The sequence below is a fragment of the Coregonus clupeaformis genome, chromosome 4, assembly GCF_020615455.1.
Source record: "Coregonus clupeaformis isolate EN_2021a chromosome 4, ASM2061545v1, whole genome shotgun sequence".
NCBI lineage: Eukaryota > Metazoa > Chordata > Actinopteri > Salmoniformes > Salmonidae > Coregonus > Coregonus clupeaformis.
In genome coordinates, this window is record NC_059195.1 from 20,668,561 (window position 1) to 20,687,226 (window position 18,666).

At 46.7% G+C, this 18,666-nt stretch overlaps 1 protein-coding gene across 2 annotated transcripts in view; it reads left to right on the forward strand.

Moving 5' to 3' along the window:
- cand1 (cullin-associated and neddylation-dissociated 1) overlaps window positions 1-17,419 on the forward strand; it is an 83,104-nt gene extending 65,685 nt beyond the window's left edge. For both annotated transcript variants that reach the window (XM_045210599.1, XM_045210600.1), the window contains exons 16-23: window positions 7-102; window positions 1,598-1,818; window positions 2,431-2,606; window positions 2,787-2,882; window positions 5,550-5,719; window positions 9,327-9,491; window positions 10,684-10,791; window positions 16,077-17,419. In XM_045210599.1, coding sequence (XP_045066534.1) covers window positions 7-102; window positions 1,598-1,818; window positions 2,431-2,606; window positions 2,787-2,882; window positions 5,550-5,719; window positions 9,327-9,491; window positions 10,684-10,791; window positions 16,077-16,301 — 1,257 coding nt within the window. In that variant the 3' untranslated portion in view covers window positions 16,302-17,419. The remainder of the gene's footprint in view (window positions 1-6; window positions 103-1,597; window positions 1,819-2,430; window positions 2,607-2,786; window positions 2,883-5,549; window positions 5,720-9,326; window positions 9,492-10,683; window positions 10,792-16,076) is intronic.
- The last annotated feature ends 1,247 nt before the right edge of the window (window positions 17,420-18,666 follow it).

The window sequence follows — 18,666 nt, forward strand, 5'->3', positions numbered from 1 at the left end:
TTGTAGGAGGGTCCTGCCGTGGTAGGTCAGTTCATCCAGGATGTGAAGAACTCTCGGTCCACAGACTCCATCAGGCTGCTGGCACTGCTGTCACTGGGAGAGGTGGGCCACAGTTTTAAATACAACTATTCAAAAAAAGAACGTGTGTGCATGTCTAAGTGATTTTATGGTTGTGGGAGAAATAGTAGTTTTACTGCTGCTGGTAGTAGGACTAATAGTGGTTTTACTGCTGCTGATAGTGGGACTAATAGTGGTTTTACTGCTGCTGGTAGTAGGACTAATAGTGGTTTTACTGCTGCTGGTAGTAGGACTAATAGTGGTTTTACTTCTGCTGGTAGTAGGACTAATAGTGGTTTTACTGCTGCTGGTAGTAGGACTAATAGTGGTTTTACTGCTGCTGGTAGTAGGACTAATAGTGGTTTTACTGCTGCTGGTAGTAGGACTAATGGTGGTTTTGCTTCTGCTGGTAGTAGGACTAATTTGGTTTTGCTTCTGCTGGTAGTAGGACTAATAGTGGTTTTACTGCTGCTGGTAGTAGGACTAATAGTGGTTTTGCTGCTGCTGGTAGTAGGACTAATAGTGGTTTTGCTGCTGCTGGTAGTAGGACTAATAGTGGTTTTACTGCTGCTGGTAGTAGGACTAATAGTGGTTTTACTGCTGCTGGTAGTAGGACTAATAGTGGTTTTACTGCTGCTGGTAGTAGGACTAATGGTGGTTTTGCTTCTGCTGGTAGTAGGACTAATAGTAGTTTTACTGCTGCTGGTAGTAGGACTAATAGTGGTTTTGCTGCTGCTGGTAGTAGGACTAATAGTGGTTTTGCTGCTGCTGGTAGTAGGACTAATAGTGGTTTTGACTGCTGCTGGTAGTAGGACTAATAGTGGTTTTACTGCTGCTGGTAGTAGGACTAATAGTGGTTTCACTGCTGCTGGTAGTAGGACTAATAGTGGTTTTGCATCTGCTGGTAGTAGGACTAATAGTGGTTTTACTGCTGCTGGTAGTAGGACTAATAGTGGTTTTACTGCTGCTGGTAGTAGGACTAATAGTGGTTTTGCATCTGCTGGTAGTAGGACTAATAGTGGTTTTACTGCTGCTGGTAGTAGGACTAATAGTGGTTTTACTGCTGCTGGTAGTAGGACTAATAGTGGTTTTGTATCTGCTGTTAGTAGGACTAATAGTGGTTTACTGCTGCTGGTAGTAGGACTAATAGTGGTTTACTGCTGCTGGTAGTAGGACTAATAGTGGTTTTACTGCTGCTGGTAGTAGGACTAATAGTGGTTTTGCTGCTGCTGGTAGTAAGATTTATAGTAGTTTTGCTGCTGCTGGTAGTAGGACTAATAGTGGTTTTGCATCTGCTGGTAGTAGGACTAATAGTGGTTTTACTGCTGCTGGTAGTAGGACTAATGGTGGTTTTGCTTCTGCTGGTAGTAGGACTAATAGTGGTTTTACTGCTGCTGGTAGTAGGACTAATAGTGGTTTTACTGCTGCTGGTAGTAGGACTAATGGTGGTGTTTAATTGTAGTAGGCTAGTATCAGTAGCTGTAGTGACTAGTATTAGTAGAGTGAAGTGAATCATTAATAATATCTGTCTCTGTGGTAGGTGGGACACCACGTAGACCTGAGCGGCCAACCAGAGCTCAAGACGGTCATCCTGGATGCCTTCTCATCCGCTTCTGAAGAGGTCAAGTCTGCCGCATCGTACGCCCTAGGATCCATCGCCGTGGGCAACCTGCCTGAATACCTGCCCTTCGTCCTGGGGGAGATCTCGGGGCAGCCCAAGAGGCAGTACCTGCTGTTACACTCACTCAAAGAGATCATCAGGTAGGATAGTCCAGCGGTTAGGGAGGTGGAGCTGAAAGGTCGCTGGTTCAAGTCCCAGGTCGGGCGGCTGAACTGGCCAATGGAGGGTTGCTGTTTTAACCCATATTTTACCAGACAGGTCGGTTATGAACGAATTGTTATTCATAATGACAGCCTGGCATGTGGCGAGGCACAAGTGCAGGGCTAAATGAATCCAATCAAAAGCAGCACATTAGAAGTCAAGAAAACACCATCAGATCAAACACATGGCAACCACATTACAGACCATAACAACGACGTGTAAACAGAACACACCACATCATTACAGACCATAACAACGACATGTAAACACACCACATCATTACAGACCATAACAACGATGTGTAAACAGAACACACCACATCATTACAGACCATAACAACGATGTGTAAACAGAACACACCACATCATTACAGACCATAACAACGATGTGTAAACAGAACACACCACATCATTACAGACCATAACAACGATGTGTAAACAGAACACACCACAACATTACAGAACATAACAACGATGTGTGAACAGAAATGGTGTGGGGGTGGAAAGGCAGAAGACATTCTAACCAAATAGTATCTGTTCTGTTCGCTCCAGCTCAGCGTCTGTGGCGGGTCTGAAGCCGTACGTAGAGAGTGTCTGGACCCTGCTGTTGAAGCACTGTGAGTGTGCAGAGGAGGGCACCAGGAACGTGGTAGCGGAGTGTCTGGGGAAACTCACCCTCATAGACCCTGAAACCTTGCTGCCCAGGCTCAAAGGATACCTGCTCTCAGGTGGGTAACGGTAACACAATGTTTCACTATGCTGTTTTTGATTGGCAAGACTTGATTCAAAAATACAGTTTGTTCATTGCGCGTGATATGAGTCATTTCATGTTAAGAAATATGACCTGGGTATTAATTTACTGTGCTATTGCAAGTACGTCATGTGAATATTCATGTTTCCTTCTCCAGGATCATCTTACGCCAGAAGCTCAGTCGTGACAGCAGTGAAGTTCACCATCTCCGACCACCCACAGACAATCGACCCTCTCCTGAAAAACTGCATAGGTGTCTTACCTTCACCATCTAATCTATGCATAGCTATCTACTGCTAACCTATCTTCTCTGTGACTGCTGATATGGGACCTATAGTTATCTATATCTGAATGTTTTTACTGAGACAGACAGACTGGTATGGTATCTATATCTGAATGTCTTTACTGAGACAAACAGACTGGTATGGTATCTCAATCAAATCAATCAATCAAATGTATTTATAAAGGCCTTTTTACATCAGTAGATGGCACAACATGCATATACAGAAACCCAGCCTAAAACCCCAAACAGCAAGCAATGCAGATGTAGAAGCACGGTGGCTAGGAAAAACTCCCTAGAAAGGCAGAAACCTAGGAAGAAACCTAGAGAGGAACCAGGCTCTGAGGGGTGGCCAGTCCTCTTCTGGCTGTGCCGGGTGGAGATTATAAGAGTACATGGCCATTTAAGGCCAGATTGTTCTTCAAGATGTTCAAACATTCATAGATGACCAGCAGGGTCAAATAATAATCACAGTGGTTGTAGAGGGTGCAACAGGTCAGCACCTCAGGAGTAAATGTCAGTTGGCTTTTAATAGCAGAGCATTTAGAGGTCGAGACAGCAGGTGCGTTAGAGAGAAAGTCGAAAACAGCAGGTCTGGGACAAGGTAGCACGTCCGGTGAACAGGTCAGGGTTCCATAGCCGCAGGCAGAAGAGTTGAAACTGGAGCAGCAGCACGACCAGGTGGACTGGGGACAGCCAGGAGTCATCAGGCCAGGTAGTCCTGAGGCATGGTCCTGGGGGCTCAGGTCCTCCATAAAGCAAGCACGACCAGGTGGACTGGGGACAGCCAGGAGTCATCAGGCCAGGTAGTCCTGAGGCATGGTCCTGGGGGCTCAGGTCCTCCATAAAGCAAGCACGCCCTGGTGGACTGGGGACAGCCAGGAGTCATCAGGCCAGGTAGTCCTGAGGCATGGTCCTGGGGGCTCAGGTCCTCCATAAAGCAAGCACGCCCTGGTGGACTGGGGACAGCAAGGAGTCATCAGGCCAGGTAGTCCTGAGGCATGGTCCTAGGGCTCAGGTCCTCCGGGATGGGAGGGAGAGAGAGAGAATTAGAGGGAGCATACTTATATTCACACAGGACACCAGATAAGACAGGAGAATAACACCAGATATAACAGACTGACCCTAGCCCCCCGGCACATAGACTATCGCAGCATAGGTACTGGAGACTGTGATGTGTTTTTACTGAGACAGATTGAGGAAATATAGACTAGATGTACAGTGCCTTCGGAAAGTATTCAGACCCCTTGACTTTTTCCACATTTTGTTACGTTGGATGGGGAGCGTTGCTGCACAGCTATTGTCAGGTCTCTCCAGAGATGTTCGATCGGGTTAAAGTCTGGGCTCTGGCTGGGCCACTCAAGGACATTCAGAGACTTGTGCAGAAGCCACTCCTGCGTTGTCTTGGCTGTGTGCTTAGGGTCGTTGTCCTCTTGGAATGTGAACCTTCGCCCCAGTCTGAGGTCCTGAGCGCTCTGGAGCAGGTTTTCATCAAGGATCTCTCTGTACTTTGCTCTGTTCATCTTTCCCTCGATCCTGACTAGTCTCCCAGTCCCTGCCGCTGAAAAACATCCCCACAGCATGATGCTGCCACCACCATGCTTCACCGTAGGGATGGTGCCAGTTTTCCTCCAGACTTGACGCTTGACATTCAGGCCAAAGAGTTCAATCTTGGTTTCATCAGACCAGAGAATCTTGTTTCTCATGGTTTGAGAGTCTTTAGATGCCTTTTGGCAAACTACAAGCGAGCTGTCATGTGCCTTTTACTGAGGAGTGGCTTCTGTCTGGCCGCTCTACCATAAAGGCCTGATTGGTGGAGTGCTGCACAGATGGTTGTCCTTCTGGAAGGTTCTCCCATCTCCACAGACGAACTCTAGCACTCTGTCAGAGTGACCATCAGGTTCTTGGTCACCTCCCTGACCAAGGCCCTTCTCCCCCGATTGTTCAGTTTGGCCGGGCGGCCAGCTCTAGGAAGAGTTGGTGGTTCCAAACTTCTTCCATTTAAGAATGATGGAGGCCACTGTGTTCTTGTGGCCCTTCAATGCTGCAGAAATGTTTTGGTACCCTTCCCCAGATCTGTGCCTCGACACAATCCTGTCTCGGAGCTCTACGGACAATTCCTTCGACCTCATGGCTTGGTTTTTGCTCTGACATGGACTGTCAACTGTGGGACCTTATATAGACAGGTGTGTGCCTTTCCCAATCATGTCCAATCAATTGAATTTACCACAGATGGACTCCAATCAAGTTGTAGAAACATGTCAAGGATGATCAATGGAAACAGGATGCAACTGAGCTCAATTTCGAGTCTCATTGCAAAGGGTCTGAATACTTATGTAAATAAGGTATTTCTGTTTAGTTTTTTAAATAAATTAGCAAAAATGTCTAAACCTTTTTTCTCTTTGTCATTATGGGGTATTGTGTCTAGATTGCTGAGGATTATTTAATACATTTTAGAATAAGGCTGTAACGTAACAAAATGTGGAAAAAGTCAAGGGGTCTGAATACTTTCCCAAGCTAAAACTAGATATACATATGTTAGACTAGAGGAAGCTCTTCATTTGACTTGTCATATGTTGATGCTAAAATCCATGTATTTCTGAAGGGATCATAATGTCTGTGCTGTGGGCTGTATTCCAGGTGACTTCTTGAAGACGTTGGAGGACCCAGACCTGAACGTGCGGCGGGTTGCCCTGGTAACCTTTAACTCGGCAGCCCATAATAAGCCCTCTCTCATCAGAGACTTACTGGATACGGTCCTGCCACACCTCTACAACGAGACCAAAGTCCGCAAGGAACTCATCAGAGAGGTACAGGATGAACCAAGCTTCTGTTCATCTCTGTCATTCTTCCTTCACTCTTCCCTTGTTTTCTGTTACCCCCTAGGTTGACATGGGGTTTCATTTGGTGCTTGACTTCCTGTTTCCTGTTTCCTACCCTCTGTCTCTTATCCTTCTTTCATTTTTCATTCACTCACATCTTCCTTTCTTGGTTTTTGAAGGTTTTAAGTTTGATTGACGAAGGATTTACTTGCAATTCTTGTGCTATGTAGTTGTTATACCTACCTTGGTTGAGTTACTTTGGATAAGAGGGTGTTCTAAATGACCTACCTTCGTTGAGTTACTTTGGATAAGAGGGTCTCCTAAATGACCTACCTTCGTTGAGTTCCTTTGGATAAGAGGGTGTTCTAAATGACCTACCTTCGTTGAGTTACTTTGGATAAGAGGGTGTTCTAAATGACCTGCCTTCGTTGAGTTACTTTGGATAAGAGAGTGTTCTAAATGACCTACCTTCGTTGAGTTACTTTGGATAAGAGGGTGTTCTAAATGACCTACCTTCGTTGAGTTACTTTGGATAAGAGGGTGTTCTAAATGACCTACCTTGGTTGAGTTACTTTGGATAAGAGGGTGTTCTAAATGACCTACCTTCGTTGAGTTACTTTGGATAAGAGGGTGTTCTAAATGACCTACCTTCGTTGAGTTACTTTGGATAAGAGGGTGTTCTAAATGACCTACCTTCGTTGAGTTACTTTGGATAAGAGGGTGTTCTAAATGACCTACCTTCGTTGAGTTACTTTGGATAAGAGGGTGTTCTAAATGACCTACCTTCGTTGAGTTACTTTGGATAAGAGGGTGTTCTAAATGACCTACCTTCGTTGAGTTACTTTGGATAAGAGGGTGTTCTAAATGACCTACCTTCGTTGAGTTACTTTGGATAAGAGGGTGTTCTAAATGACCTACCTTCGTTGAGTTACTTTGGATAAGAGGGTGTTCTAAATGACCTACCTTCGTTGAGTTACTTTGGATAAGAGGGTCTCCTAAATGACCTACCTTCGTTGAGTTACTTTGGATAAGAGGGTGTTCTAAATGACCTACCTTGGTTGAGTTACTTTGGATAAGAGGGTGTTCTAAATGACCTACCTTCGTTGAGTTACTTTGGATAAGAGGGTGTTCTAAATGACCTACCTTCGTTGAGTTACTTTGGATAAGAGGGTGTTCTAAATGACCTACCTTCGTTGAGTTACTTTGGATAAGAGGGTGTTCTAAATGACCTACCTTCGTTGAGTTACTTTGGATAAGAGGGTGTTCTAAATGACCTACCTTCGTTGAGTTACTTTGGATAAGAGGGTGTTCTAAATGACCTACCTTCGTTGAGTTACTTCGGATAAGAGGGTGTTCTAAATGACCTACCTTCGTTGAGTTACTTTGGATAAGAGGGTGTTCTAAATGACCTACCTTCGTTGAGTTACTTTGGATAAGAGGGTGTTCTAAATGACCTACCTTCGTTGAGTTACTTTGGATAAGAGGGTGTTCTAAATGACCTACCTTCGTTGAGTTACTTTGGATAAGAGGGTGTTCTAAATGACCTACCTTCGTTGAGTTACTTTGGATAAGAGGGTGTTCTAAATGACCTACCTTGGTTGAGTTACTTTGGATAAGAGGGTCTCCTAAATGACCTACCTTCGTTGAGTTACTTTGGATAAGAGGGTGTTCTAAATGACCTACCTTCGTTGAGTTACTTTGGATAAGAGGGTGTTCTAAATGACCTACCTTCGTTGAGTTACTTTGGATAAGAGGGTGTTCTAAATGACCTACCTTCGTTGAGTTACTTTGGATAAGAGGGTGTTCTAAATGACCTACCTTGGTTGAGTTACTTTGGATAAGAGGGTCTCCTAAATGACCTACCTTCGTTGAGTTACTTTGGATAAGAGGGTGTTCTAAATGACCTACCTTCGTTGAGTTACTTTGGATAAGAGGGTGTTCTAAATGACCTACCTTCGTTGAGTTACTTTGGATAAGAGGGTCTCCTAAATGACCTACCTTCGTTGAGTTACTTTGGATAAGAGGGTGTTCTAAATGACCTACCTTCGTTGAGTTACTTTGGATAAGAGGGTGTTCTAAATGACCTACCTTCGTTGAGTTACTTTGGATAAGAGGGTCTCCTAAATGACCTACCTTCGTTGAGTTACTTTGGATAAGAGGGTGTTCTAAATGACCTACCTTCGTTGAGTTACTTTGGATAAGAGGGTGTTCTAAATGACCTACCTTCGTTGAGTTACTTTGGATAAGAGGGTGTTCTAAATGACCTACCTTCGTTGAGTTACTTTGGATAAGAGGGTGTTCTAAATGACCTACCTTCGTTGAGTTACTTTGGATAAGAGGGTGTTCTAAATGACCTACCTTCGTTGAGTTACTTTGGATAAGAGGGTGTTCTAAATGACCTACCTTCGTTGAGTTACTTTGGATAAGAGGGTGTTCTAAATGACCTACCTTCGTTGAGTTACTTTGGATAAGAGGGTGTTCTAAATGACCTACCTTCGTTGAGTTACTTTGGATAAGAGGGTGTTCTAAATGACCTACCTTCGTTGAGTTACTTTGGATAAGAGGGTCTCCTAAATGACCTACCTTTGTTGAGTTACTTTGGATAAGAGGGTGTTCTAAATGACCTACCTTCGTTGAGTTACTTTGGATAAGAGGGTCTCCTAAATGACCTACCTTCGTTTAGTTACTTTGGATAAGAGGGTGTTCTAAATGACCTACCTTCGTTGAGTTACTTTGGATAAGAGGGTGTTCTAAATGACCTACCTTCGTTGAGTTACTTTGGATAAGAGGGTGTTCTAAATGACCTACCTTCGTTGAGTTACTTTGGATAAGAGGGTGTTCTAAATGACCTACCTTCGTTGAGTTACTTTGGATAAGAGGGTGTTCTAAATGACCTACCTTCGTTGAGTTACTTTGGATAAGAGGGTGTTCTAAATGACCTACCTTCGTTGAGTTACTTTGGATAAGAGAGTGTTCTAAATGACCTACCTTCGTTGAGTTACTTTGGATAAGAGGGTCTCCTAAATGACCTACCTTCGTTGAGTTACTTTGGATAAGAGAGTGTTCTAAATGACCTACCTTCGTTGAGTTACTTTGGATAAGAGAGTGTTCTAAATGACCTACCTTCGTTGAGTTACTTTGGATAAGAGGGTCTCCTAAATGACCTACCTTCGTTGAGTTACTTTGGATAAGAGGGTCTCCTAAATGACCTACCTTCGTTGAGTTACTTTGGATAAGAGAGTGTTCTAAATGACCTACCTTCGTTGAGTTACTTTGGATAAGAGAGTGTTCTAAATGACCTACCTTCGTTGAGTTACTTTGGATAAGAGAGTGTTCTAAATGACCTACCTTCGTTGAGTTACTTTGGATAAGAGGGCGTTCTAAATGACCTACCTTCGTTGAGTTACTTTGGATAAGAGGGTGTTCTAAATGACCTACCTTCGTTGAGTTACTTTGGATAAGAGGGTGTTCTAAATGACCTACCTTCGTTGAGTTACTTTGGATAAGAGGGTGTTCTAAATGACCTACCTTCGTTGAGTTACTTTGGATAAGAGGGTCTTCTAAATGACCTCAATGTTCTGTCTTCTCCCCCCAGGTTGAGATGGGTCCCTTTAAACACACAGTGGATGATGGTCTGGACATTAGGAAGGCAGCGTTTGAGTGCATGTACACCCTCCTGGACAGCTGTCTAGACAGACTAGACATCTTTGAGTTCCTCAACCACGTAGAAGACGGACTCAAAGACCATTACGACATCAAGGTATCCTATACAGCTTCCTGACAGGCCTGCCTGGAGAGAGAGAGAACAGGAGAGAGCGAGAGGTAGTCTGTATGAAAATCAGAGAGAGGTAGTCTGTATGAAAATCAGAGAACAGGAGAGAGAGAGAGGTAGTCTGTATGAAAATCAGAGAGAGAGGTAGTCTGTATGAAAATCAGAGAGAGGTAGTCTGTATGAAAATCAGAGAACAGGAGAGAGAGAGGTAGTCTGTATGAAAATCAGAGAACAGGAGAGAGAGAGAGGTAGTCTGTATGAAAATCAGAGAACAGGAGAGAGAGAGGGGGAGTCTGTATGAAAATCAGAGAGAGAGGTAGTCTGTATGAAAATCAGAGAGAGAGGTAGTCTGTATGAAAATCAGAGAGAGGTAGTCTGTATGAAAATCAGAGAACAGGAGAGAGAGAGAGGTAGTCTGTATGAAAATCAGAGAACAGGAGAGAGAGAGAGGTAGTCTGTATGAAAATCAGAGAACAGGAGAGAGAGCGGGGTAGTCTGTATGAAAATCAGAGAACAGGAGAGAGAGAGGTAGTCTGTATGAAAATCAGAGAACAGGAGAGAGAGAGGTAGTCTGTATGAAAATCAGAGAACAGGAGAGAGAGAGAGGTAGTCTGTATGAAAATCAGAGAACAGGAGAGAGAGAGAGGTAGTCTGTATGAAAATCAGAGAACAGGAGAGAGAGAGAGGTAGTCTGTATGAAAATCAGAGAACAGGAGAGAGAGAGAGGTAGTCTGTATGAAAATCAGAGAACAGGAGAGAGAGAGGTAGTCTGTATGAAAATCAGAGAACAGGAGAGAGAGAGGGGTAGTCTGTATGAAGATCAGAGAACAGGAGAGAGAGAGAGGTAGTCTGTATGAAAATCAGAGAACAGGAGAGAGAGAGAGGTAGTCTGTATGAAAATCAGAGAACAGGAGAGAGAGAGGTAGTCTGTATGAAAATCAGAGAACAGGAGAGAGAGAGGGGTAGTCTGTATGAAGATCAGAGAACAGGAGAGAGAGCGGGGTAGTCTGTATGAAAATCAGAGAACAGGAGAGAGAGAGAGGTAGTCTGTAAGATTAAAGGCCAGACTGCATAATGCATCATAGGGCCTGTATTGATGAGGCGTGTGTTGGTTTATGTAGCTGGGGCTGGAGGAGAATGGAGATGTTGTATGATGGTGATGTTGTTGTTATCTGCTCAGATGCTGACGTTCCTGATGCTGGCTAGACTGTCCACTCTGTGTCCCAGTGCTGTGCTACAAAGGCTGGACAGGCTGGTGGAGCCACTACGGGCCACCTGCACCACCAAGGTGAGACTGACCAGAGACACTGTCCCTGACATGGTACCATTCACAGAGACCCAGACGCAACACTGTCCCTGACATGGGACCATTCACAGAGACCCAGACACACTGTCCCTGACATGGTACCATTCACAGAGACCCAGACACACTGTCCCTGACATGGGACCATTCACAGAGACCCAGACACACTGTCCCTGACATGGTACCATTCACAGAGACCCAGACACAACACTGTCCCTGACATGGTACCATTCACAGAGACCCAGACACACTGTCCCTGACATGGTACCATTCACAGAGACCCAGACACACTGTCCCTGACATGGGACCATTCACAGAGACCCAGACACACTGTCCCTGACATGGTACCATTCACAGAGACCCAGACACACTGTCACTGACATGGTACCATTCACAGAGACCCAGAGACACTGTCCCTGACATGGTACCATTCACAGAGACCCAGACACAACACTGTCCCTGACATGGTACCATTCACAGAGACCCAGAGACACTGTCCCTGACATGGTACCATTCACAGAGACCCAGACACACTGTCCCTGACATGGGACCATTCACAGAGACCCAGACACACTGTCCCTGACATGGTACCATTCACAGATACCCAGACACACTGTCCCTGACATGGGACCATTCACAGAGACCCAGACACACTGTCCCTGACATGGTACCATTCACAGAGACCCAGACACACTGTCCCTGACATGGGACCATTCACAGAGACCCAGACACACTGTCCCTGACATGGTACCATTCACAGAGACCCAGATACACTGTCCCTGACATGGTACCATTCACAGAGACCCAGACACACTGTCCCTGACATGGTACCATTCACAGAGACCCAGACACAACACTGTCCATGACATGGTACCATTCACAGAGACCCAGACACACTGTCCCTGACATGGTACCATTCACAGAGACCCAGACACACTGTCCCTGACATGGGACCATTCACAGAGACCCAGACACACTGTCCCTGACATGGTACCATTCACAGAGACCCAGACACACTGTCCCTGACATGGTACCATTCACAGAGACCCAGACACACTGTCCCTGACATGGAACCATTCACAGAGACCCAGACACACTGTCCCTGACATGGTACCATTCACAGAGACCCAGACACACTGTCCCTGACATGGTACCATTCACAGAGACCCAGACACACTGTCCCTGACATGGTACCATTCACAGAGACCCAGACACAACACTGTCCCTGACATGGTACCATTCACAGAGACCCAGACACACTGTCCCTGACATGGTACCATTCACAGAGACCCAGACACACTGTCCCTGACATGGGACCATTCACAGAGACCCAGACACACTGTCCCTGACATGGGACCATTCACAGAGACCCAGACACACTTTCCCTGACATGGTACCATTCACAGAGACCCAGACACACTGTCCCTGACATGGTACCATTCACAGAGACCCAGACACACTGTCCCTGACATGGTACCATTCACAGAGACCCAGACACAACACTGTCCATGACATGGTACCATTCACAGAGACCCAGACACACTGTCCCTGACATGGTACCATTCACAGAGACCCAGATACACTGTCCCTGACATGGTACCATTCACAGAGACCCAGACACACTGTCCCTGACACACTGTCCCTGACATGGTACCATTCACAGAGACCCAGACACACTGTCCCTGACATGGAACCATTCACAGAGACCCAGACACACTGTCCCTGACATGGTACCATTCACAGAGACCCAGACACACTGTCCCTGACATGGTACCATTCACAGAGACCCAGACACACTGTCCCTGACATGGGACCATTCACAGAGACCCAGACACAACACTGTCCCTGACATGGTACCATTCACAGAGACCCAGACACACTGTCCCTGACATGGTACCATTCACAGAGACCCAGACACACTGTCCCTGACATGGGACCATTCACAGAGACCCAGACACACTGTCCCTGACATGGGACCATTCACAGAGACCCAGACACACTGTCCCTGACATGGGACCATTCACAGAGACCCAGACACACTTTCCCTGACATGGTACCATTCACAGAGACCCAGACACACTGTCCCTGACACACTGTCCCTGACATGGTACCATTCACAGAGACCCAGACACACTGTCCCTGACATGGAACCATTCACAGAGACCCAGACACACTGTCCCTGACATGGTACCATTCACAGAGACCCAGACACACTGTCCCTGACATGGTACCATTCACAGAGACCCAGACACACTGTCCCTGACATGGTACCATTCACAGAGACCCAGACACAACACTGTCCCTGACATGGTACCATTCACAGAGACCCAGACACACTGTCCCTGACATGGTACCATTCACAGAGACCCAGACACACTGTCCCTGACATGGGACCATTCACAGAGACCCAGACACACTGTCCCTGACATGGGACCATTCACAGAGACCCAGACACACTTTCCCTGACATGGTACCATTCACAGAGACCCAGACACACTGTCCCTGACATGGTACCATTCACAGAGACCCAGACACACTGTCCCTGACATGGTACCATTCACAGAGACCCAGACACAACACTGTCCATGACATGGTACCATTCACAGAGACCCAGACACACTGTCCCTGACATGGTACCATTCACAGAGACCCAGATACACTGTCCCTGACATGGTACCATTCACAGAGACCCAGACACACTGTCCCTGACACACTGTCCCTGACATGGTACCATTCACAGAGACCCAGACACACTGTCCCTGACATGGAACCATTCACAGAGACCCAGACACACTGTCCCTGACATGGTACCATTCACAGAGACCCAGACACACTGTCCCTGACATGGTACCATTCACAGAGACCCAGACACACTGTCCCTGACATGGGACCATTCACAGAGACCCAGACACAACACTGTCCCTGACATGGTACCATTCACAGAGACCCAGACACACTGTCCCTGACATGGTACCATTCACAGAGACCCAGACACACTGTCCCTGACATGGGACCATTCACAGAGACCCAGACACACTGTCCCTGACATGGGACCATTCACAGAGACCCAGACACACTGTCCCTGACATGGGACCATTCACAGAGACCCAGACACACTTTCCCTGACATGGTACCATTCACAGAGACCCAGACACACTGTCCCTGACATGGTACCATTCACAGAGACCCAGACACACTGTCCCTGACATGGTACCATTCACAGAGACCCAGACACAACACTGTCCATGACATGGTACCATTCACAGAGACCCAGAGACACTGTCCCTGACATGGTACCATTCACAGAGACCCAGACACACTGTCCCTGACATGGTACCATTCACAGAGACCCAGACACAACACTGTCCCTGACATGGTACCATTCACAGAGACCCAGACACACTGTCCCTGACATGGGACCATTCACAGAGACCCAGACACACTGTCCCTGACATGGTACCATTCACAGAGACCCAGACACACTGTCCCTGACATGGGACCATTCACAGAGACCCAGACACACTGTCCCTGACATGGTACCATTCACAGAGACCCAGACACACTGTCCCTGACATGGTACCATTCACAGAGACCCAGACACACTGTCCCTGACATGGGACCATTCACAGAGACCCAGACACACTGTCCCTGACATGGGACCATTCACAGAGACCCAGACACACTTTCCCTGACATGGTACCATTCACAGAGACCCAGACACACTGTCCCTGACATGGTACCATTCACAGAGACCCAGACACACTGTCCCTGACATGGTACCATTCACAGAGACCCAGACACAACACTGTCCATGACATGGTACCATTCACAGAGACCCAGACACACTGTCCCTGACATGGTACCATTCACAGAGACCCAGATACACTGTCCCTGACATGGTACCATTCACAGAGACCCAGACACACTGTCCCTGACACACTGTCCCTGACATGGTACCATTCACAGAGACCCAGACACACTGTCCCTGACATGGAACCATTCACAGAGACCCAGACACACTGTCCCTGACATGGTACCATTCACAGAGACCCAGACACACTGTCCCTGACATGGTACCATTCACAGAGACCCAGACACACTGTCCCTGACATGGGACCATTCACAGAGACCCAGACACAACACTGTCCCTGACATGGTACCATTCACAGAGACCCAGACACACTGTCCCTGACATGGTACCATTCACAGAGACCCAGACACACTGTCCCTGACATGGGACCATTCACAGAGACCCAGACACACTGTCCCTGACATGGGACCATTCACAGAGACCCAGACACACTGTCCCTGACATGGGACCATTCACAGAGACCCAGACACACTTTCCCTGACATGGTACCATTCACAGAGACCCAGACACACTGTCCCTGACATGGTACCATTCACAGAGACCCAGACACACTGTCCCTGACATGGTACCATTCACAGAGACCCAGACACAACACTGTCCATGACATGGTACCATTCACAGAGACCCAGAGACACTGTCCCTGACATGGTACCATTCACAGAGACCCAGACACACTGTCCCTGACATGGTACCATTCACAGAGACCCAGACACAACACTGTCCCTGACATGGTACCATTCACAGAGACCCAGACACACTGTCCCTGACATGGGACCATTCACAGAGACCCAGACACACTGTCCCTGACATGGTACCATTCACAGAGACCCAGACACACTGTCCCTGACATGGGACCATTCACAGAGACCCAGACACACTGTCCCTGACATGGTACCATTCACAGAGACCCAGACACACTGTCCCTGACATGGGACCATTCACAGAGACCCAGACACACTTTCCCTGACATGGTACCATTCACAGAGACCCAGACACACTGTCCCTGACATGGTACCATTCACAGAGACCCAGACACACTGTCCCTGACATGGTACCATTCACAGAGACCCAGACACAACACTGTCCCTGACATGGTACCATTCACAGAGACCCAGACACACTGTCCCTGACATGGGACCATTCACAGACCCAATAGGTCAATATACTGGTTGCAGACATCCCATGCAGAACGGCTATATTTAATGATCAAAGAAAGTAGTGGTATGCTGACTTTCTTTTAAATTTTGTCTCAAGTTTATTTGACATTTGACATTTGACCTCTGACTGTCAATGACCTCCTTTGTGTTTTCACTGAGTGGCGTGATAAGAGTCCCATCTCTCTCCAACAGCCAGCTACAGTTGGTCCATCTATGTCAACCCCTCTCTCTCCCCCCACCAGGTGAAGGCCAACTCAGTGAAGCAGGAGTTTGAGAAGCAGGATGAGTTGAAGCGTTCAGCCATGCGGGCGGTTGTCGCCCTCCTCACCATCCCCGAGGCAGAGAAGAGTCCCCTGATGAGCGAGTTCCAGTCCCAGATCTCCTCCAACCCCGAGCTGGCCGCCATCTTTGAAAGCATCCAGAGGGACTCGTCCTCCGCTAACATGGAGTCCATGGACACCAGCTAAACTACGACTCCCACAATGCCCCTCTTCTTCCCGTTCATTCCCAAAACATGATGCCGCAACAACAACAAAATACCCGGGGGAACCCTTTTATCAATCGTTCCATGATGCATTGCACTGAATCAGCAACAGTTATAGGAGAAAATACTAATAATTTAAAACATTTAAAAAAAGGAAAATGTAAAATAAGATAGTCAAAGAAATGTTCTCTTTAAAGCTTTTAAGCTCATCACCACATTTCTCGTTTAATTTTTTCTATAAAAAAAAACAACAAAATAAATCAGTTTTTGATTTGTTCCTTCGTTCTTTTTTTTTTTTTTTTGGTTGGGGTTTGATAATAATTCCTGAATTCCACACAGGTACCTCCATGCAGATTTCAGATGCAGCTGCAGAGTGGCTGTTGTTGCTGGCATGATGACATGAACTGACTGAAATGGAAACGGACTGACTGCCCTACAGCTTAACTCTTACGAACGATGGGAGATATTCATACACTGCTCCTAACGTACAGGACACTTGACTAACATGGGATCTACAGGGGGTAAATCAATAAAATGATAGCATATTGAGTTTACGGTTCCCGGACCATCATTTTCTTTTGGAGTTTTTGTTACCATGTTTCTTACCAGGCCCGATTTAGTTGAAATGAATGGGGTGGTTTTGTTTTTGTACGAATTGAATGTCCATCTCTCTGTTATTATTGGTGTTTTTCTTTGTGTCCTTGTCGGCTGTTGGTTAGAACAAAGCTTGGTTGGTGGGATTCACACAATCCGAAGAAGAGGTGATGTTTAAAACTGTTAAGAGATATTCTATTATAGAGGTGTGTGTGTGAGACATGGGTTGGGACAGGGTGTTCTGTTGAGTAAGTGGATAAATATGTTGAATATCTTCGCCCTGTTTTCATTTTTACATGTCTCTGCATCGACTAGCGGGCGTTGTGCCGAGGTATTTTGACCTTTTGACTCCCATTAGCATGTTTTAAAAACAACCAATAAGGGCGTGTCAGCCACACCGAATGGACATGTCTTCTACAAGGTGAATGGCCAGCATTAGGAACAGGCCTCTCTGTATATGGACAGAAGTTCAGTACATTTGTGAATAAAAGCGGTGAACTGATTTTCTCATGGCCTCAGATCCAGGATCATGTATTCCTTGGTATAGAATCTCTACCCTCAGCCAAGGCATAGAGAGTGTGCATAAACTCATACGAGAAGTTAAAACTGCAAAAAATCCAATGGTTCAAACCCCCCTTTGGATTGACCAGTGTATCTGAAGCTGATGTTGCTGCTGTGTTCCTCTTCCAGTCAGCATGAGTCACAAATAACACCCTAATGCCCAAACGCAGCAAACAAAAAAAGAAAACGTCCTCTCACTGTCAACTGCGTTTATTTTTCAGCAAACTTAACACGTGTAAATAGTTGTGTGAACATAACAAGATTCAACAACTGAGACATAAACTGAACAAGTTCCACAGACATGTGACTAACAGAAATTGAATAATGTGTCCCTGAACAAAGGGGGGTCAAAAGTAACAGTCAGTATCTGGTGTGGCCACCAGCTGCATTAAGTACTGCAGTGCATCTCCTCATGGACTGCACCAGATCTGCCAGTTCTTGCTGTGAGATGTTACCCCACTCTTCCACCAAGGCACCTGCAAGTTCCCGGACATTTCTGGGGGGAATGGCCCTAGCCCTCACCCTCCGATCCAACAGGTCCCAGACGTGCTCAATGGGATTGAGATCCGGGCTCTTCGCTGGCCATGGCAGAACACTGACATTCCTGTCTTGCAGGAAATCACGCACAGAACGAGCAGTATGGCTGGTGGCATTGTCATGTCAGGATGAGCCTGCAGGAAGGGTACCACATGAGGGAGGAGGATGTCTTCCCTGTAATGCACAGTGTTGAGATTGCCTGCAATGACAACAAGCTCAGTCCGATGATGCTGTGACACACCGCCCCAGACCATGACGGACCCTCCACCTCCAAATCGATCCCGCTCCAGAGTGCAGGCCTCGGTGTAACGCTCATTCCTTCGACGATAAACGCGAATCTGACCATCACCCCTGGTGAGACAAAACCAGGTGAAGAGCACTTTTTGCGTTCCTGGAGTAACTCAGGCAGTTGTTGTTGCCATCCTGTACCTGTCCCGCAGGTGTGATGTTTGGAAGTACCGATCCTGTGCAGGTGTTGTTACACACGTGTTCTGCCACTGCGAGGACGATCAGCTGTCCTTCCTGTCTCCCTGTGGCGCTGTCTTAGGCGTCTCACAGTACGGACATTGCAATTTATTGCCCTGGCCACATCTGCAGTCCTCATGCCTCCTTGCAGCATGCCTAAGGCACGTTCACGCAGATGAGCAGGGACCCTG